The sequence below is a fragment of the Grammomys surdaster genome, unplaced genomic scaffold (assembly GCF_004785775.1).
Source record: "Grammomys surdaster isolate TR1022 unplaced genomic scaffold, NIH_TR_1.0 123045, whole genome shotgun sequence".
Lineage (NCBI taxonomy): Eukaryota > Metazoa > Chordata > Mammalia > Rodentia > Muridae > Grammomys > Grammomys surdaster.
This window is the reverse complement of record NW_021618397.1, coordinates 88,074-109,877: the sequence shown is the minus strand read 5'-3', so window position 1 is coordinate 109,877 and position 21,804 is coordinate 88,074. Positions and strand designations below refer to the sequence as shown.

General features: G+C 47.2%; 1 protein-coding gene across 1 annotated transcript in view; it reads right to left on the bottom strand.

Annotated features, from left to right (window-relative positions):
* LOC114636230 (tyrosine-protein phosphatase non-receptor type 5-like) overlaps positions 1 to 21,804 on the bottom strand; it is a gene marked incomplete at its 3' end in the record, with an annotated part of 48,132 nt that overhangs the window by 7,887 nt on the left and 18,441 nt on the right. Inside the window, exons 3-5 of the mRNA XM_028784435.1 lie at positions 1,040 to 1,233; positions 394 to 501; positions 80 to 163 (exon numbers count right to left, since the gene is read on the bottom strand). Coding sequence (XP_028640268.1) covers positions 80 to 163; positions 394 to 501; positions 1,040 to 1,233 — 386 coding nt within the window. The remainder of the gene's footprint in view (positions 1 to 79; positions 164 to 393; positions 502 to 1,039; positions 1,234 to 21,804) is intronic.

Genomic DNA, 21,804 nt, shown 5'->3' with positions numbered 1-21,804 from the left:
AGAGAGAGAGAGAGAGAGAGAGAGAGAGAGAGAGAGAGAGAGAGAGATGACACTGAGACTGAGGGCAGAGCCACCTTACCAGGGTGGTGATGATGACCAGGCCCACAGTCAGAGAGACTAGCAGCAGACTTGGTATGCCCCAGGTCCCAGAACCCAGCCAGGCCTGGGGAACATCAGACAAACTGGTCAGTGTACTGAGAGACTGGGGAAGGGCAGTGTTCTTATCTGTTACCCCATACTGGGACTGGGTGGGATGACCACAGAAGGCCTTCGGGTCCTAGGAAGTATATCTTAAACTCAGATGTCCCAGCCAGGTGTTGTGAGGGTAGGATGGGAGTCCCAGCTTAACCCACTCCATCCCACTGTTCTAGGAGTCCCTCAGAGTTTACTCACCGAAGGTCCCAGATGGTTCAACACTGTGAGCGAAGAGGAGATGAGGTGTGTGGTGTTCTGCAGCCAGGAGTGGCCATGGCCACTGAGCCAGAGCACCCCACAGGCGAGCTGGGGCAGTCAGGGGTGCAGACTGAGTGTACAGCTGCACCCCTTTGCCCCTATATTGCCCTGCAGAGCTCACTTTCAGCCCCCAGGAAGCTCCCAAGCCTCTCAGACTGGGCAGTGGAGGGAAGGGTGGTATACCCAGAGGAGGCTCTTCAGGAGAAAAGCTAATCACAGGCAACTGAGACAGCCCTCCGACAGGAGACCCCACAGGTACACACAGAAGGGAAGTCTTCCAGAAAGGCCTCCTTAGACAGGAGGTCTTCTGAGAAAACTCTGAAGGACACAGGGCTTAGGGACCAGAGATCCCAGCCTTTTTAGCTAGGGATTAGGGTTGGCAGAATATGAGGAAATTAATTCCTGATACTGTAGCTAAGAACTCCGGCCTTCCCTTCGCTCCAGTCATGAACACTTGAAGTAACTGAGGCCACCAGAAAGACCCTCAACCCTCAACCTCCCCAGACAGCCATATTTTGGAGAAGTAGAAGGCTATCCCTCAACCCACCCTCTCTTCAGGCCCTGGTGAGGCCCGTGACATTCTTACCAGGAACTGAGAGGCAGCAAACAGGCACAGGCTGCTTCTGACGGTGAGGGAGTGGCTCCCGGCGCCTTGAGGTGGCAGCTTCTGAGCTGGCTCAGAGGGTGGTGAGGGTGGCGGGGGTGGTGGCATCTCTTTCTGCTTGCTGGGGAGTCCTTCGGCCTCGTCCAGTGCTTCCATCTCTACCGGCTGGGGGAGACCTTTGGAAGGCGGGACAGGAGATGTTGGTGACTTGGCTCTGTCTGAGCTCAGGGCTCTGTGGACCTCTGGTGGTCTGGCCCCTTTTGGGGTTGCTGTAGCTTTCCTTTCAGTCAGAGAGGCTCCACTTACAGCAGTCACCCTCAGTTAGCAAAGCAATATTCACCTACCTTCGTCAGAGAGAGCTACGTGTGGGTGGACAAATTATTTCTCTTTTATTTCTGCAGTAAGAGAGTTAAAATGGCAGGGTTTTTTCAGAGTTAATACCGTTGTATTTACGCAGCTTCATTCTTTTCCATTTCTTAAGGAAACAAAAACAACTACCTCAAACTCAATTAAAAAAGCAAGAGGAAAAAAAAAAAGAATCCGGCATAAGCAGGCCGTGACCCTGAACAACCCGCCCACTCCCCGCTCGCAGGCTTGTCTTTTGTGATGTGTGCTCCAAGTGGGGCTGGAAGACTGAAATCCTGGGGTGCTTATGGCTGTGCATCTTCCCCACCTTGAGACCCCCCACACCAATCAGACCAGGAAGCAGAAGTCAGAGTAGTATGGAAGAAAATCATGGTGAGAAGAATAGATAATGGCTATCTGGTGTCTAGGTCTGGCATGACTGCAATTGGTACAGCCTAGGGTACTTGTTCTTTGAACCTCAGTTTCCCCATCTGAGAAATGGGGGCTGTGTTCAACATTATTAGACTTTCCCTTTTAAGACAAAAGGGAAATTTACTATTATTTAAAGACTTGTTTATTTAATGTATACAAGTACACTGTCGCTGTCTTCAGACACACTAGAAGAGGGCATTGGATTCCATTACAGATGGCTTTGAGCCACCATGGGGTTGCTGGAAATTGAACTCAGGACCTCTGGAAGAGCAGTCAGTGCTCTTAGCTGCTGAGCCATCTCTCCAGCCCCGATAATTATTATTTTTCATATGCATAGTTGTATGTGTCTGAATGTGGGTATGTGCACATGATTGCCTATGCCCAAGGAAGCCAGAGGTATTGGAGTCTCTGGAGCTGGAGTTACAGATGATTGTGAGTTGCCTGACATGGGTGCTGGGAACAAAACTTGAGTCCTTTAGAAGAGCAGCAAGTGCTTTCAACCACAGAGCCATCTCTCCCTATCCCCCAGTCTTTTCTGTCTTAAAAAACTGTTTATTAGTTAAGGGCATGTGTGCACATACCTTAGTGAAAAGAAGACTCTTTGAGGCAGAGTCTCTCATTTTTTGGTGCTGTGCTATAGGTGCTCCCAGCTGATCCTCCTTCCTGTCCTTCTCCCATCTTCCCTTACAAATGCTGGGATTTCATATGCAATTTGAAATCTTCTTAATTTTTTTTAAGCTGGGGATGGCCTTGAACTTCTGATCAGTGCCCTCCCCGAACCCCCACCCTGCCTCCTGGAGTGCTGTGGTTTCAGGTTTGTACCACCATACTTGGTTCACATGATGCTGGGGACCACACCCAGGGCCTGGTTGCATGCAAGGCAACCACTTTACCAATTGATCTATGTCTTCAGCCTGCCCCTGCTTTTCATACTGAGCCTCTATGCCCTGTCAGGGGCAGCACAGGCTGTCACCAAGTACTCTGAGTGCCTCTGCTTGTGCCTGCAGGGCAGAGGCTCTGCTCTGACCTGATTCTGGAGGTTGCTTTTCCATCAAGACTATTCCAAAGGGAGTTTACCTCTAACATGCTGGCTCAGATCTGAGCATCCTGATAGTGTGGGGAACCAGGAACAGCATCCTCATTGTGTTTCAGATGCTGAGATTTCCATCCAAACTCAGGTCAGTATCCCACCCAGAAGAAAGAACCTGACAAAGTAGATGTGTCCAGCTAGGCAGGACAATTGGGATGGGTCTGTCCACACATCACTCACTATTCATGTGGACTTGCCTGTGGAGCCGACACACCTGCACATGTGTTCACTCACTCAACATTTACCAAGCCGCTCATCGGACTTAGATGTGCAGGGTTATGCAAGAACCTTGGGCCTGGAGATGCCTTGTTAAGATTGCAGACTCCTGCTGCCAGCTGCAGACTCCGGATGGCTCCTGGATGCTGTCGTCCAGCTGTACCTTTGTAGTTCCCAGGTGAGCTGCTGCTGTGTCTAATATTTTCCTATTATTCCCTCTACCTAGAATATTCCTTCAACACCCCGCTCCCTCCTTTGCCACTGTCTGTGTCACCTAGGAAACCCCTATTCATCGTGTGGTTGACAATTAAATGTCACCGGAACTAGGTTCTGCCCCGTTACCCATGCCCTTCCTTCATACTACCACCCACTGCAAGATATCTTGGCACGCCTCTGTTCTGAATGCTGGCATACATTAATTTCACTTTTTATTGTGAGCATCCCTAGGAAGTTGGTACTGCCATCACTCACCCTTCTTTTACAAAGGAGAGATGAAGGGCATCTCCCCTGCCTCAAGGTGGCCTGTTTGGTAAATGGAAGAGATGGGTTCAGTTTGAGGCAGTCACTTGGGATTCTGGATTCTACACTCACTGTGGTTTGTAAAATGACATGTAGAACATCACTGGCTGTATTCACCTACAAGTCCCCGAGGCAGAGGAGTATCAGTTTGTTTGTTGGCATGTAGGTAGGATTGACCTGGTGAGTGCCAGATGGACAAGTGATATTATTTTACCCTGTTCCATTTGTTTGTTTGTATGTTTTTGACAGGTCTATCTCTGGCTGGCTTGAAACTCACTATGTAGATCTCTGACCTTGAACTCAGAGATCTCAAGTGCGGGATTAAGGATTTGTGCCACCCTGCCTGGCTCCTTCTCCCCCTTTTCTTCTTTTACTCAATAAAGCGGTGGTGGTGGTAGGGGGGATAATATATACTTTGCAGAGGTGCTATGAAGACTTTAGATACTACAGATAAACTGTATGCTTCCTGACACTTTGCAGGCACCTGATAAGTGGCAGGTCATACTACAGTTTGCGCTTTGGAACAAGTGATTGCTAGTTCCGTGGGAAAACCAGAACAAATAAATATGTATACGTGATGTGTCAGAGCCCTGGTGAGATCTAAGAGGGAAAGAGGAGGGCGGCTCATCGTGGTGGGCACAGCTCGTGACCACCAAGTTCAGTTTGATCCTGGGTGCAGAGAGGAAAAGCTGCTACTAGAAGCCAAACTGTGTCCCCTCTGTAGGAGAGTGATTTCACAAGGGCAAGGCCCCCATGCACGCATTTGACAGTGATGTCATGTAGGGAGGGGTGCGAAGGTGCAGGCCAGGGCCACTGGCTTCTCAGCCCAGCTCAAGCTGCAGCCCTTGAGTTGTGTCTCTTCCCTGGGCCTTTTCCTGTGCATATGTGTGCACAGGAACGTTTACTGGAATCTCGTTCCTCAGAGGTTAGAAACATTGAGCTCACATAGATTGGGACTTGGTTGCTTTCTTTGAAAAAAAAAAAGATAGGTTTTCTCTAACCTACACTGTGGCATAGTCCTCAGTTTGATATTAAAATGTTTTTCCCCTCCCAAAGTTTTGAATCAAATTTGTGCTTCAGGAAGATGGGTGACATTTATCCTGTGGCTTTGCCCTCAGGGTTACATGTGCTCCAGTCAGAGAAGCATGAAACTTGCCTGCAACCAAGTATCATGCAGCCACTATATTATGATTCTGTGGATGAATATTGAGTAACACGGAAAGAAAGTTTGGAAGTTTGGAGTGTGAAAGGTGAGGCCATACACAGTGCGACCCTACTGGCCTTAAGCTGTAAGAAAAAATGTGCTCAGGAGAAGACAGAGCATGCCCGATGAGGAGGGGATGGTGGTGCACACAGGTAGCATGACAATCTGATGCACAGTAAGTGTTAACAGCAGTCTTTGTGTACTTATTGAGAAAGGGTGCCAGTGTGTAACCCTGCTGGCCTACAACTCTCTATGTAGACCAGGCTGGCCTTGAACTCACAGGGATTCACTTGCCACTGCCCCCCAAGTGCTTAGATCAAAGTCATGTGCCACCATTTCAGTCATGGGGGAGGGGAGGAGAGGACAGGTGATTTTATTTATATATCTTAAATTCCTATCTATCTATCTATCTATCTATCTATCTATCTATCCATCTATCATCTATCAACATATTTGTAGCAAGAAAGACATTCTTAAAAAGAAACAAAAAATTCTGAGTTCAGCTCTCATTAATTCTCTCAATTTTCAGGCTCTGACTCCATCCACACTTAGAAGTGTGGGATACAGAGAATGCCAGTGCACATAGCTCTGCATCTAACATATCAGCCACTCAGGAGGCAAACAAGCCTCTCTGGGAACCTGTGGCCGTTACATTTGCATCTAGGAGATGGCAGACTGACCGCATGTCTATGATGGGGCTCTGGATGGAGATGTCAGAGAGAAAGGTGGAAGCTTTACACATTATTTTCCCTTTGAGACACAGTCTCACGTATTACAGCTTTGGCTTCTACCTCTCAAGTGCTGGGGTGATAGACATGCATAACTGCACCTGATTTTATATGACGATGGGTTCAAGCCCAGGTCTTTGTGCATGCTCGGGAGGCACTCTGTTAACTGAGCCAAATAGCTTTAGCCTAAGGCTCTGTATTTAAAGAAAAAGTCTCGGGGGGTTCTGATGAACCAAATGATGAGATTTACCAGGCACCAGGCAGATATACATCTTTCAGAGCAGAGTTTATATAAAGTCATTTTCTGGGGCCAGTTAGATGACTCTGTGTTAAGGTCATTGCCATACAACTTGGTAACCTCAGGTTCATCCCTGGAACCTACATAAAGGTGGAAGGAGAGAATCAATTTGATGAAGTTATCCTCTGATCTTCACATGTGTCATCCATGTGTGACTCCTCTAATATACCTCTTTCTCCTCCCCTACACTAATGATAATATGAAAATTAAAAAAAAAATTGGGGACCAAAAAGGTGTCTCAATGGCTAAGAACACTCACTATTCTTTCAGAGGACCAGAGTTTAGTTCCCAGTACCTACATTAGGAGGCTCATGGCACCACATGCATGAATGTTAATATGTATAAGGACACATACACATGCATAAAATAAAACATAAAATCTTTTTACATTTAAAAAATTATTTTCTGGACAGAAGTGATCCGAATAGATATACCATCAAACATATAGTGTATTGTGCATATAATCTGGAGGGGGTTCCATAGACCTCCTGGGAAGAAGCCCCATCTCCACCGGTGGGCAGTGGGGGATCCCTGATAGACAGTGGTAGAAATTGCAGATATGGAGAATTGCACTGGGATCCCATCCGTGATGTTAGCCTCTGCTCATCTGTGTGTGAATCCAGTGCATACTTATTTACATGCCAAGAGCTTGGACCACAAGAGTTTGCATCCCTACATTTAGTAAGGATTTACTGTGTGCCTACTTTCCCAAGAACTGGGCCAAGCTCTGGGAATTTAGCAGTGAACAAGCAGTCCTGCCCTTGAAGATGCCTGGGTCCTGGCCCATTAGTCCTCTTGGCTCTTGTCTGTCTTCTAGAGATAATGCCACTTCTTATGGTCCTGTCCTCCCTCTCACTCACTGTCATGTTCAGGGAAAGGTGACATCATCTCCCTGGTGCTGTTCCCAAAGTAGTTGCATTGGCCTCTCTATGGCAGATGTTATTATTAGGCCCCATGTGTCAGGGAGAGGCAGACGCTTGTATGGAGGGTTAGCTTCAGTAGTTCACAGTAAGGTAGTTGCTTTGCTATACACGAAACTGCCACTCAGAGGCTGCTTGCTTACTGTCGACTTGATATGAGGCTCTGACAGGCTTGCTTTGAGTAGGGTGAAAGAGATTTTTCCAGCTAAGGAAACATTGCCTTAGAGAAGTTAAACACCTTTCCTGAGTAAATGCAGGCCTAAGATTTGAACCCAGGGCTTCCTGACATTAAGGGACAGTTTCTTTTTGCCATATGACTTCTTAGGAAAGGGTCACTGTAGCACAGGAAGGGAGAATAATGAGAGCTTGGAGACTGAAAAGGGAGGCCCCAGCCATGTGGGGACCTCGAACCCTGTCAGCTGTCCTGCGGTGCTGTGCAGCTTTTGCGCGTGATGTTTGGCAGATGGATCCTGGGATACTGAGGGGTATGGAGGGAGCGGGGAAGAGTGACTGAGAGGCAGAATCAGTAACCCAGGCTAAAACTTTTGAGATCCAGGGTAAAGAGTGAAGGCAAATGGGTTTCAGATGTCATCTGGAGCATTTGAGGACACACTGATCTCTCTTGTACCCCAGTTCTCAAATCACACCATTCAGTTCTGCAGTTCCTCTGCCTGGGGGCTGGTGCAGTAGAGCTTGAGAACCACAGAGGCTCCCCAGTGACTCATCTGCCTGCTTCCAGCGGCAGCCCACCATAACTGGAGCTGAAGCCCGGCTCAGCCTGTTCCTGTTTATGTGTGGAGGGAGACTGTCCCATTCAGCTTTTCTTCTTTCTCAGAGTGGCCAGGAGTGACCGCCAAGCCAAGGGTGGTGTACTGTTCACAGGAGACTATTGGCTACCCGGGCATGGCAGTTAGTCCTGTTCAGGTTTTCCAAAGCCATTGACTATCGAGCCAGGGACAATTTGAGGGAGGGATATCTGGCTCACCCTGCTAATTTCTCTGAATAGACTGAGGGACAATTTAGGGACATGGCTTGCCTAAGGTCAATAGGTAGCCAAGTGACAAAGCATGGGGGTTGTCTGCTACCCCAAGCATTATGAGCAAACACCCCCACCCCTTTAAGACAGCATTTCCTACAGCCCAAGCTGGCTTTGAACTCTTCATGTAGCCAAGGATGATCTTTGACTCCTGACCTTCTTGCCCCTACTTCCTGAATTCTGGGATTACAGATGGGAACCACCGTGCCGAGCTTCTGGAAACAGACTGAGTGTTTACCACAAGCTGGTACAGCTCCCAGAGCTTTATGAGTATTGACTCTCAACCCCTCCTAACAACTTAGGAAATAGAGTCACGTGCGTAGATGTGTCCATGCATGTGTGTGTGTGTGTGTGTGTGTGTGTGTGTGTGTGTACACTATGCATGCCAGTGAAGGCCAGCAGGGTTCTAGGGGCACCAGGAATCCTGGTGAAAAAAATTCTGGCTCCTCTCTGCAAAGGCAATGGGCAGTAGATGTAGGTTTCTGGGGCTGTGTACTGGCTCCTGACATCTCCTCTTCTCCATTAGTCCTGCTAGCCAGTGAACACCAAGACCGAGAGAGCCACAGAAGGTGAAGCAGGACAAGTGCCTGGGGAGGGAGAGAGTCTCTGCTGGATAGTAAGCTGGCTGATGGCAGGGCCTGCGTCTTGTATTTGTGTGTACTGTGTAGATGCCAGAGGCCAACCTCTGGTATTCCTCAGGTGCAAAAATTGTTTTTGTGATGCTAGGAATCCAAACTCAGGTCTTTGTACTTATACAACAAGCATTTTCCAGAGTGAGCCATCTCTCCAGCCCCACCACCCACACCTTATTCATCTCTCTGTTTCTTCAGCAGGCAGGGCGGGGTAGATTAGGAAAACTATTTTCGGTGTGAGAAGATTCTGGAGCAGAATGCAGGTGCTCACTATTCTCAGCCCTGTGACTTGGGCAAGGTGTAGAACCTCTCTGTGGTCGTTTGAACAAGAGTAAATCTTCCACAGTCCCTTCGTCAATAGGTGGGGTCTCTGTCCCCATCCCAGGCAGAAGGAATGCCACATGTAGGACTGCCAGTCTGGAAATGGAAATCCTACATGTGCCTGCTGGCTTCTTCTATGTCAGTTGGCTACCTCGTGGAGAGAGACTTCGGCGACCTCTTTACAAGCACTAAGCCTTCAAATGGCTGCATGGTAGAGGTAACAGGACTGTTCTTTTACAGTTCAGAAAACAGAAAGATGTCCAAGAAGAAGGGACCTGCCCAAAGCCATCACATGATGGAAGAGTCAGGACAGAGACCCAGGAGGCCTGATGCCAGCATCAGTCCTCCCATCCTGGCTGTTATCTACCCTAGACTGCTGCTGCTGCATTTGCCTCTCCAGGACAGAGGGAAGGGTGGGGCCAGCCCTCCCTAGGCACAGTCAATCATGTTCAGTGGGCGGGCTTTTGGTTAGGGAGACTCTTAAAGTAGAACTGGGGCCAAGATGATGGAAGGGTCTGCTATGGACACATGGGCTGATCATTGCTCCCAGACAGGAGACAGTCTGCTGTCTGGAGGGGGGCCTGGTGGGAGACTGTGTCTGGAAACTCAAGGTAGGTAGACTTTCAGGGAACTTGAAGTAGTACTAGGCCAAATCCAGTCTGGGCAGGCAGTTTCTTGCAGTGGCTAGAAGCCTAAAGATCTAGAGTCCTACAGATCAAGGCCCAGCTTTTTCATTTACTACATGCATGACCCTGGATAAGCACAGTGGCTGAGTGACAATCTGAACCTAGTTCTCCTCTGGAAAACAGTTGTACAAAACACTGTCTCATAGGGCTTTTATGTTACCATGAGTAAAAACACACAAATGCTCAACCTGGTACCCAGCGGATCATGAATGCTCAGTAGATGGTAGCCAGAGGTAAGAGATGAGGTGGGCGAGAGGTGGGCTAGGGAGGTGGGCTGAGGTAAGGACTTCCTGTTCATTGACAGGCTGAGCCTCCAGGAGGACAATGAGCACCCCACCTGGATGTGGGCTGGGGCTTTGAGACTGCAGGCTGAGAGCTGGGGTCAGTGGGTAGAATGGGCCTGGATGGGGGTTTAGGGAAACAGCGAAGCTTTGTCTCTGCCAGTTAATTAAATCCAGAATGCTAACATGCTTTCAAAACAAAATGCAACTCAAGCACACTTTGGACAGGATATAATGGAACGGTTCTGTGTGAAACAACAAACAGCTCTGCCACTGATCACAAAGGCTGAGCGCTCCGTGCTTCTCTGGAGTGAAGGCTCCAAATTATGAGGGTGAAAAGCTTCAGTGAGACTCTATGGGTGCATTCTCTGAGCCAGCCACCATGCTGAGAACCAAAGGAACAGACATCAGATACACTGGGGGTGATGGGGTACCAAGAACCCCAAGGGCCTGAGGCCCAAGCATGACAACAGATGGAAGATGAGAGCTTCTCGTTTGACCTTCTCATTTTCCTGATGAAGAAACGAAAGTCCAGGGGAGAAGAGTCTGTTTTATTTTTGAGACAGGGTCCCATTAGCCTAAGAGTGGCCTTGAACTCACTATTTAGCTGAGAATGACCTTGAACTCTGGATTCCCCCAGCCTTTATCTTCTGAGTGTTGGGATTACGGGTGTGCACCACTACACCCTGGTTCTGAGGTTTGTCCCTAAATTCTCTACTGTGTTCCCTCATTAGTGAGATAGCAAAGAGGTTCTGCAGGTGCTGTATGGGACTATTCTAAGAGACGGTGCCCTAAGCCTCAGAGCAGTGGCGGGCCAAGTTCTAGCTTGGAGTTCTTCAGCAGTTTTGACTAAATGACCCCAGAAATCCAAATCCATGGCTGTCTATTGTTTTTAATCTTAGGATAAAGAGCAAACATTCTGACCATGACATTCTGGCATCTCCTTAGGCACTACCTGCAGTGTCTACCTCCAGGTTGTCTGTTGAACTGGTCTGAAACCAGACAGTGTGTTCCAAGATGTAAAGCTCAAAGAAAATTTTATATAGTCTCTGAGTATTCTAGTTTGCTTTATATTGCTGTGACAAACACTGTGGCCAAAAGCAACTCAAGGAGGAGAGGTTTTATTTCATCTTACAGTTTACAGTCCATTATGGACAGAGGCCAAGGCAGGAACCTGGAAGCAGGAGATGAAGCAGGTTTCACAGGCACTGTATGGAGGCATCCTGGAGGACTGATACTGGCTTATTGCTGCTGCTTATAGGCTTGCTCCCATGGCGTGCTTACTTCTCTTTCTTATATTAGTCTAGGACCACCTGCCTTGGGGTGGTACCACCCACCGTGGGCTGGGTCCTTCCACAAGTTTGATCAAACTGCCCTACAGATTTGCTCACAGACAATCTGATGGAGACAGTCTCTCAACTGAGATTTCCTCTTCTCAGGTGACTGACTCTAGCTTGTGTCAAGTTGACCAAAAAACAAACCATCACAGTGAGGGAGGAGTAAGGCCATATTTCTCTCCTGTGTTATTGATGGGAAGAGTGAGGGAGGAGATGTGGCTGTGTGCCCATTACTGGGGGGAGGGGGGAAGGAAGGCCATATGTTCAGGCACATGAAGACAGCATTTGCATTCATTAAGAGTAGAATATCAAGCCACACATGACACCATGGTGGAGCTTAGAATCACGTATAGTACCGAGTAACAAGCTGAGATCTAACACAAAGCACGAGCACTTGACTTAGGAAGGAGTTACTACCCAAGAAACTCAGTACAACTTGAAGACATCCTAAGTAGACATGCTTTTTTCCCACCTGACCTGCTGAGAAGCAAGCTTAGCAAGCAGGCAGAACCTCCACGATTTACCCTGCTGATCTGACTGACCAGAAGCCTCAGTTCATTGTTCCTGCCCAGCACCCTGTTAGAGTAGCTAGCACCCTGTTGCTAGCATGGGAGAGGATAAAAATTCAAAGTTCTGTTTCTATTGCTTCACCTCCACCTTCAAGTCAGAAAGAACTTTAGTTCCAACCATTGTAAAACATGGACTACCTATTCAATATACACAACTGAAAAATAGAGTATGGAATGTTGAAATTATTCAGCAAGGGTAAGAATAAGAATGGACATTAAACATGTGAACTATGTATAGAGGGCACAGCAGAGAGAAAAGGAAGCAAGTTCAGGAAGCCAGACTGGGGCCCTATGTGGATCACTGAAGAAGCATGGCCCGCAGTGCTGGAAACTCTCAATACCCTCCCACCTCTAAGGAAACCAGAACCCAAACCACTGAACTAGAAATATGTCCAGTGTCTAAAGAGAAAGACAGGACAGAAGGGCCTTTTGTTCTGCCTCCTAAAGCTGGGGTAGCTGGAGAGAGATCCTGCTTGGGAATCAATACGTCTCAGTAGGAAAGGCTCATAGATCTGGTTGCAGCATAGATGACTGTCAAGGAGCCTTTGAGTCTTCCTTTACCTGAGTGGGCTCACCAACATGACCTCTGAGTCATTTTGTAGGTTTTCTACAAGGAAATAAGATGCTGTGTATTTTTGTCAGCTGTCTCTACAGAGGTCTCATAGGATTAACCAGCCCCCATTAGGATTCATGGACTTGGGTAAGTTCCAAGTTTGGGGTCTGCCAACAAAGCAAGCAGGGGTAAGGGGTGTTCCCCCAACCTGAAACTACCATTTAATTATTATTTTGTAATGGTTCGTTGGTATATCCTAAGACTATGTTTCTTTGGATTATAAGGCTTTAACTATGTTAAAAGATATATAACTATGTTAAAAGATTCTATATTCCTGTTTTAAGATTGATGACACACTAGCCCATATATACAATTATATAGAATTTAACTTGCAAATTGAACACTGAAAGACACAAAGAAGGAATCACACTGAAATCTTCTAGTGGGTTGAAAATGAAGCTGGATGGAGAGTGATAGTTATATTAAGCTTTAGTAAAAGCTTTTCAAATTTAACTATTCATCTTTTAGGCAATATAGTAGACAGCCCTCAAGGTGGCCCTCAGTGATCCTGTCTCCTGGTATTCATAACCCTGTGCAGTCTCTCCCATATGGTGACCATGTTAGGCTCTGCACCCAAAAGCACACAGCGAAGTGAAGGCTTATCACTTCTATGATTAGGTTAGAAGAGACGGTGACTTCCATCTGGGGTGCTCTCTCCTGAGTGGCATGCTCTCTGGAGTCAGCCACACTGGGGAACCAGTGTCCTTATTGAATCACTCTGGAAGGATCTATTTTGAGAGGAATTAAGACCAAAGAGTTACAGGGATAGAAGGCATGTTAACAGCTGTGGCTGAATTCAGATAAAGTAGATGTTTGGCCTCAGTTAAGTTTTGAGATTACTGTACAATGGACAACATTTTGAGATGTTCTGAAAGGTTAAGCCAGAACCATAAGCCCTTAAATCATCCCTGGGCTCCTGAGTTAAGTAAGATAATGAATGTTTTAAGCTTTAAAGATTTTGGTAACTTGTGCAATGAAGTTTGCCTAACACAGGCAGCCTTCCTGTGATGGCAACAGGCTGGACTCACATCCTCTTGGCTGGGCGTGGCTATGGTGGCCTTGCTGCTGGGCTCTAGGACCATTGGCGTGAGCTGATAGAGGGTGGAACTGGGTTAGGTGGACAGAAGTGGAATCCCAATGGAATCCGTGTTTCTGACGGAGAAATGGTGTCTTAAAAAATTATGTTTTTAATTCATTAAGTACATTTTTGAGTGTATGTTTGCCATGACATGTGTGTGAAAATCAGAGAGTACCTTGCAGGAGTGGGTCTCTCTTTCTATCATGTAGTTCCCAGGGATTGAATTTAGGTCATGAGATTTGACAGCAAGCACCTTAATCTGATAATCTGTTTTGCTGGATCAGAAATGGCCTGTTTTAAGCAAGGTGATAGTCAACTGGAATTTGGCAAAAAAAGATAATCTTTCTTAACAGTCACAGCCTGCATGGGGGGCGGACAGATGTTTAGAGATGTGAAATGATTGGTTCTGGATCCCAAGCTTTAAAAGGAAGAGATTAGATTCATATTCAGGTCTGAATCCAACATCAGAGAACAGATACAGCGAATAGACTCTGGTTTACAAGCTCCATGCACATACCAGCTCACTCTGGCCGCACAACCCCTATGGGAAGACCGGTCTCCCCATTCTCCAGTGCAGGAGAGTGACCGGAGGGCTGGAGTGGTGCAGGGGCTTGTCCTGGTCCAGCTATGAGAGTGATGCCCAACACCTGGACAGACGTGCTCAGCACTGCCGTTATACCAGGAAAATGGCTCTTGGTTTGGCCTTACGTTTAAAGGACTCTGCTTTCCTCTCTTACTAGATGTCTCTCTCACAATGAGGGGTCCATGAAGCCAAGAAGACATTTGTTTCCCCCTTTCAACCGAAATCCAAAGGTTCTCTGTATGTACTGGCCTGAGTCTGGTTGTTGAGGATGGTGTTCTCTCTTCTTGTTTTCTGATGAGCAACAAACTGCTGTGTGCATGTCTACTTCGCAGAAGGTATGTTAGGAGCTCAGATGTGTGGGCCAGAGTGCCCTTGTGCATACGTGCGTGTGAACACCCTTGCAGTGTATGGAGCCAGCTAGGCTAGTTTTGCTTTTGTCGAAACCTTGGATCTTAATGCAGAATGCCAAGGAGTCATGGTTATCTCCTGGCTTAACGTATGAACCTGGCTGCCTAACTCCTTACAGATGAATATAGTCCAGGTAGAAGGGTGTAAAATATTCCACTTCAAAATTAATTGGCTTTATTTAAAAGTTTAAATTATTTTGATATAGCACACAGTGGCCTTGTAAGTGTTGGGGATGAGTCTGTGCACACCATGCTTTTTACAAGCAGGGAGAAAAGCCAAAGACTTAAGATATGCAGAAGTGCATAGTTGAATAGGGGGAAAGGCTTGGAGAAACAATGGGGTGGGAAATGGGAGAAAGGGGTTGATATTTAAGAAAGCAACCAGTGTAAGAGGAGCAGAGGAGGTGATGAAGGATGCTATGTCAGATGAAGGTGGTGTAGATTCCTGGACTTGGTCCATCAAGAGGAAACATGTTTCTTCCTTTACTTGAATCTGGGCTGAGAGTATGGCTAGCTGTGATCAGTCAATCAAAACAATACTATAGTTTCTGAGACTTAGGAAATATGAAGCTTCAGTTTCCATCCTCTTGGAGTGTTCTATCTTAGAAGTCAGCTGCTATATGAGAGGTCCATGTACTCGTGACTACCATGCTCTGAGGTAACCCAGGCTAACTAAAGAGAGAATGAAGCCACATGGCAGAGACTGGGGCACCAGGTGCATAAGAAAAGTTTTCTCAGACATTGTCTCCCTGGTCAGCAGCAGGTGAACACAGCCCAGTGGATTACCTCAGCTAATATGGGATACAAGAACACCTGGCAGATTCTTGCTGTATAGCTTTGAGCAGGTAAGATGTTCTCTGTTTGAAGCCACTAAGTTTTGAGACAGTTTGTAAGGCAGTGATAGTTAACTAAACCAGATGCTGAGATCTGTGAAGGAGAAATGAGCTGGAGTCATAGGATGAGGTTGAAAAAGCATGTTTTATAAGGAGATTATAAAAAAATATATTGATTGTGAGCCTAGCCTTTAATGGCTGAGCCATCTCTGGAGCCCAAGTTCCAGAACAACAATATCAACCAGCCAGATTTCCCCAGAGCTCCCAAGGACTAACACATGGAGGACCCATGGCTCCAGCTGCATATGTAGCAGAGGATGGCCTTGTCTGACATCAGTGGGGGGGGGGCTCTTGGTCCTGTGAAGGCTCGATGGCCCAGTGGGTGGGTTGGGGAGCACCCTCATAGAAGCAAGGGGCAAAGGGGATGGGATGGGGGTTTGTGGAGGGAAAACTGGGAAGGGGGAATAACATTTAAAATGCAAATAAATAAAATAACCAATAAAAAATAAAATAAATTGAGAGCTAGGGTGGCTGGACACTGGGCAAAACCAAGGAAAAGAAGAACATCTGTCACCACATGGTTTGGGAGTGGGGTGAATTCTCACCTATCTCAGTGGGCTTTGGCATCAACCTCTGTGGAGGCAGCAGCTGCTGAGACTCTCTTTTTAGTGTCTCTGCATCTCCAGGTAACTCCCTACGATATCATAGCCATGTCTACCCCTGTGAAAGAAACAGAACAGAGGTTGTTCTCTTGCCAATGCTGGTCCCTTTGCTATCTGACTTTGCAACAACACTCTTGTCTGAGGCTGTTGGCTCTGTGAACTCTCAGGCCTGTGGTGGACCATCATGGAAGCTATGCTGCTGAAGGACTGGCCAAAACTTGAAGTTTGAGCCCTGGAGCAGGCTTACAAAAATGAAAGATTTCTTTTCTGTTCACGTTCCATATTCTGGAATGACCACCATTATTATTAGCTACCATTTATGGAGTACTGTGCAAGGAACACTTCCGATCTCTGAAGTCACTCATCATCTTAACCTTCTCTCTTATGTCTATCGCCAGCTGTAGTTTAGAGAATAGAATTTTGAGGTCAAATCAGATGATCTACCTAAGGCCAGTTAGCAGCAGAACTGAAACATAAACCCACGTCTGTCTACCTCCCCAAAGCACTCAAAGGCTCAGCCTTTTGGGTTCCTGCTCTCATTTCTGTCTTGGTGTCAGGATATAGTTAAGCTCCAGCACTGCTGCCTAGTGCATACCTGGCCAGGGCCTCTTCTCAAGGCAACGGTATGATAAAATGTCACTCCGTTAGTGTCTTAGCACATCCTAACGGTGCTTTGTTTATAATGGCCCGAAGGCTCAAATTATCAGTCAATGTAAACATCTCTAAACGCATTAGAAGTCCTAAATGAAAACAGAAGCATCCATCTAGTTAAAGAAATAGAAACCATCAGAAAGGGGTTAGGGGTCAGTGCAGAGTTAGGTTAAGCAAGCCTTCATTAGTACAGGCCTCAGTCTCCTCTATTGCATAAAGTGGTACCCAGGGTAAGCAATTGCTTCTTGTTGAGGCCAAGATGGATTCCCTGGCTGCAGACAATAATCCACTGAACACTGGTCAGTCTACATATCAAGTACTGTGCTTAGTGCTGAACTGGAACCTACATTCAAGTTAGAACGACTGAAGATGGAAGCAGGGCTCATAGCTACCCGTCCAAGATGTCATCTCTGTCCCTACCCAAAGGACAAGTTCTAGGCTTTTACTGTACACTTGAAACCTTGTGTGAATCTAGGTAAACATCAAACATTTAGCTCTTAGGGTAGCTGGGACGATCATGACTCTAGTCATGGGACTCTCTGGGGAACCTTGGTCTCAAAAAGCAATGCCATTTTTAGACATGGGACTTGTACTTCCTCTCATTAGGATACACCATTCTTCTAGGGCAATAATTTACAAGGTCCAGGTGCCCATGCACCCACCAGGTATCCATGCCTTCTTCTCAGGCAGTACTCTGATAATGAGGTCTACAGAATTCCCTTTTACCATGACCTGATGCCTGCTAGGTCAGGAGCAGGGTTGTGAGGGTCCATACTGATTGAAGTGAACTGTGGACCATGATTGGTTATACAGGGTGATGGGCCTATGTGCACACATGCAAGGGCCCTTGCAGTAAGAGACTGGCCGGCAGGTGGTATACTATTAGAGACCTCACTTGTGATCTGGCCTCAGTTCTTGTAAATTTTAGGAGTCAGCTTGCCCATGAGACACTGAAAACAAGACTTAATGATGTCACTCGATCGCATGGTCCGTTCACCACTGGCATCAGCATTCTCTACCTCCTGTGTACCCTAAAGAGGCGGTTGGAGTTGAGGCTAGGGCCATGGCAATGCTGGCTGGGGGAAAGAACAGAGGCTCCAGCATCAGCAGTGTTGTTTGCTTTCATGCAAATGTGAACACCTACACGCCCAAGAGCAGGGAGTGTGGGTTTGCATGTGCCGATGGGTTTGAGTGACTGTGAACAAGTAAAGCAAGCATGCAAGGGGAGTGGAAGAGGGGAGAGTGACCACCTGAAAAGGAGTGTGTGCATGAGGGGAAGAAAAGACATCTGTGCAAGCATGGAATGACAGGTCTACACTAAGCGCCAACCATGGTCCCTGCAACCAAGAGTGACTAAATCACAGGGAAAGGACAGGGGATGCAGAGGGAAGGACTGTGCTTGCCGATCTTTGTGCACATGCGTGAGGTCAGGGTGCAGTCCCTGGAGAGACCCAGAGAGAGTGAGAGGGCTGGTGTGTCTTTTGGTTGCCAGGGAGCTTGTATGGTGGATGAAGGCAGACCTCACTGCAAAGCTGAGCAAGCTGAGCATGCAAGAGGAAGGAGACGTGCAGGTGCGTGTCCTCCGGAGGTGCATGTCCACCCCCACAGGGCCCTGTGAGTGAGGCAGGCCACGTGCTTGGGCGACTGTGTGGGCATGTGCGTGTGTGTACGTGAACATGTGGCTGTGTCAAATGAGAACAAACACAAGTGTGTGAGCGCACGTGGGAGTCGCCCTGGAGGGTGTGAGCAGCCTACCCGCTTTGAAGGCAGCTGTGGGCTTCCTGGATTGCTGGTGATGCCTAAAGACATCTTCTTCACACCAGGGAGCATTATCTAAGAGGTCTATTTGACCTGCCTCATGCTGGTTCAGGTCCTGGTGACCGAGACTCTGAGTGTTGGCCGTGTCACCCCACCCTGAAGTTTGTGTGGGAATGGATGAGTCACCCGGCCTGGCTGGCCCTCACTCTGCCTGTATCTTGCCCAGCAGGGAAGGCAGTAGGGAGGGAGAGAGATGACTTAGGGCTGTATTCTTATACCATTAGTAGCATTATGCAATTGCTCACAGTGTCTGCTGGCTCTTCCCAAGGCCCAGGACCACAATGCTCTTGGCCTCTCTACATCCGTCTGTTTTATGTCCAGGTTACCATTTAGGTCAGCAGATCTGGATGACCAACATTTGTGGCAATATATTTCACACTAGGATCAGTGCCACACAACCACAATGCTAAACCACCTTCCGGTTCTTCTCCATATCCCTCTGCTTAGCTTTCGTCTTTTTCTACGGTCACTTCCACTGTTTGCCCATGTTCCCCCCCACCTCCTTATGTGTTGCCTATCTTCCCTCTACAGTGACTGCCTACGGATGATCTCAGCTCTCTATGAATTCACTGAGCCATCCGACAATCCTGTATGGTACCAAAGATTAATCTTTTAAAAATGTTTTATTTTTTTTATTTAAAAAAAACCCCTATTTTGTGTGCATTGATATTTTGCCTACATGTCTCTGTAAGGGTGTTGGGTCCCCTGGAGCTGAGGTTACAGACAGCTATGAGCTGCCATGTGGGTGCTGGAAAATGACCCCAACTCCTCTGCAAGAGCAGCCAGTACTCTTAGCTGCTGAGCCATCTCTCCAGCCCTGCAAAGATTAATCTTGACACTTCATAGATGGCAGACCCAGGAAGGTGACGTTATTACCTCTATGATTAGTGACTGAGCCAGGTTTAAGACCAGAATCTCACTCTTTTTTCTTTAAATTAATTCATTTAATGTATATGGGTTTTTGTTTGCATATATGTTTTTACACTATATGCCTGCAGAGTTCATGGAGTAACTGGAGGTACAGACAATCTGTGAGCCTCCATGTGGGGTACTGGGAATTGAACCTGGACCCTCTGGAAGAACAGCCAGTGCTCTTAAAAGGTCAGTCATCTCTCCGGGCCTGAAGCCCCACTCTTAAGACATAAAATAGTCTTGTGGGGTAGGTGCTTTCTCAGTTTAGCTTTCTATTGGATCTCCTGAACCTATTACAGTACCAGTCACATGTAGGTGCTCAGTTAATGGTGAATGAATGAAGACATGGCTGAATAAATGCTCGGTACGGAGGACACAGAAGCGAGACAGAGTGGTCCTCACCTTAAAGAGCTCATGGTCACAAAAAAGGTAAATAATCATTAGAATTCCGTATCTGCCTGGCATCATGGGTGTCTAGGGGGCACACACCTTCATGGCCCTTGGCAGATAGGGCTTTCCAGAAGTAGGACACAGAGGGAGACAGTTATAGTGACACTGCCTATGTTCTCCCTGGTGTCAAACATCCCTTTATTCCTTCTCACTTGATCTACAGACAACACTGACTCTATGGAGACAGTGGAGGTAGACCAGGCCAGTGGTGAGGTCATTGGCTCAGGAGTGGCTGGACTGAGACTTCCCTTACCAAACATCAACCAGCTAAGGGAATTTGGGAAGAAAGCCCAACTTCCCTGGGCCTTGGTCTTGTCGTCTGTAAGATGGGGGGCAGTAAATGATACCAACTTCCTGAGTATTGCATAAGGCAGGGGATGTGCCAGCGTCAATGGAGATGACTAATCTCCTCTTCCATTCGACATTGTTTGCTGGCTCTGGGGGAGGAGAGTTAGATTTAAACATATTGTGCTTCTTACTGTAACCTCTCTGCTGTGGCTTTGCCCCATTTTCCAGAATTGGCCCAGCACAGAACTCATCTACGAACCTTCATTAAGGGAGGGACTCTGTTTCACCTATGTCCCAGTACCCAATCCAGTACTTGAGACATGGTAGGTACTCAGTAAATGTTCTTTCTTAGCCAGTGAGTGGGTCACATCTATTTACTTCCCCAGGACCTTTGTGAAGATGAATATTCATGTTGCTGTTCTTTCTATTTTCAGATGATGGTCTGGAGGCAGGTCCGGCAAGGTTAAACGACCTGCCCATAAATACACACCCTGGAAATAGCATAGCCAGACCCAAATGCCAGGCCCCATGCTCTTCCCTCACAGTGTGCTCCTCCCTGGGTTTCTATGCATTATGTCCTACTTTCCGTGGATGTTTTCTAGCCAGTGGGGTCATCTCTGGTTGTAGAATCATCTCCGAATTCTATGACTCATATCTGAATCACAGAAGTGTTTAATAGTTGAAAGAGACTTTGATGTCACTGAGATCTCCTACCCACTGTGGAAATTTCCTCTCCATTGCTTATCTTCCAGTGCTTGAATGCCTCCAGAGATGGGACACTCATTTCCATCCTCTGGAACCATCAGTTCTATGACTAGACCACTCTGAAAGTCAGGAAGCTAAGTTCTTCACCCCATGGGCCCAGATCTTTTGTGTCTACATGTTGGGTTTATGCCATCACACTAAAATATGCAGGATGGATCTGCTACCCCCAGCATATGGGGGTACCCTTCAGATACCAGCTTTCATATTCCTTCAGACAATTCTTTCTCTCTAACTAGCTCCTCTGGTCCCCACCGCATCCATCCCTCTAGCTCATGGTATGTAACGTGCCCCTACAGGATAAGGGCAAACTGCACCAAAGCCTCAGGCTGTTAGAGGAGCTTCAGGGACATGGGGATGGGTGGGCAGTGGATGTTGTCATTGCTTGTTTTGGAGTCACTGCTTCAGAGTCATATCTGTTTCTTTTCAACGCCAATCTTAAATGTCACACGAAGACTGCCTTTTAGAGCTTCTTACCTTGCCTGATCACGAGGTTTCTCAGACACCACAGGTTTTCGGCTTCAAAGTTAGAATTCAAAGACTATTTTTGAAACAAACATTTGGGCAGAGGATATGAAAACGTAGGCTGTGTGACAAAGGTATGGCAAGTTTTCACCAGATTCTCCTGCCTTTATTTTGAAACATTGCCTCAATAGACACTTGTTAGGAGAAAAATAATTAAAACGTATAAAAAGGAAATAAAACCACTTTCGCTGTCTTCTCTACTCCTTTCCTTCGAATGCAGTTTATCTTGACCAGGGATGTGGTCTCCAACTGGTGGGCCATGCTGCCACCCTTTGGGCATGGTGCCCTGGCTGTCTCCATGGTGACAACCACGACAGGGGTTCCAACGGGCAGGCAGACTCACACATCTGTGGTCACCTGTGCTCCAAAGGTTCTGATTCCTAGTCAGGCGTCTCTGCAGGACTGACAGGCAGCTCTGCATGCTGCTTGCCCACCTCGGCTCAGACCATATTATCTGGTTTACAATGTTCTCCATTGCTCCTGCGGCCTTCACCAACACAGCGACTCTCTCTCTCTCTCTCTCTCTCTCTCTCTCTCTCTCTCTCTCTCTC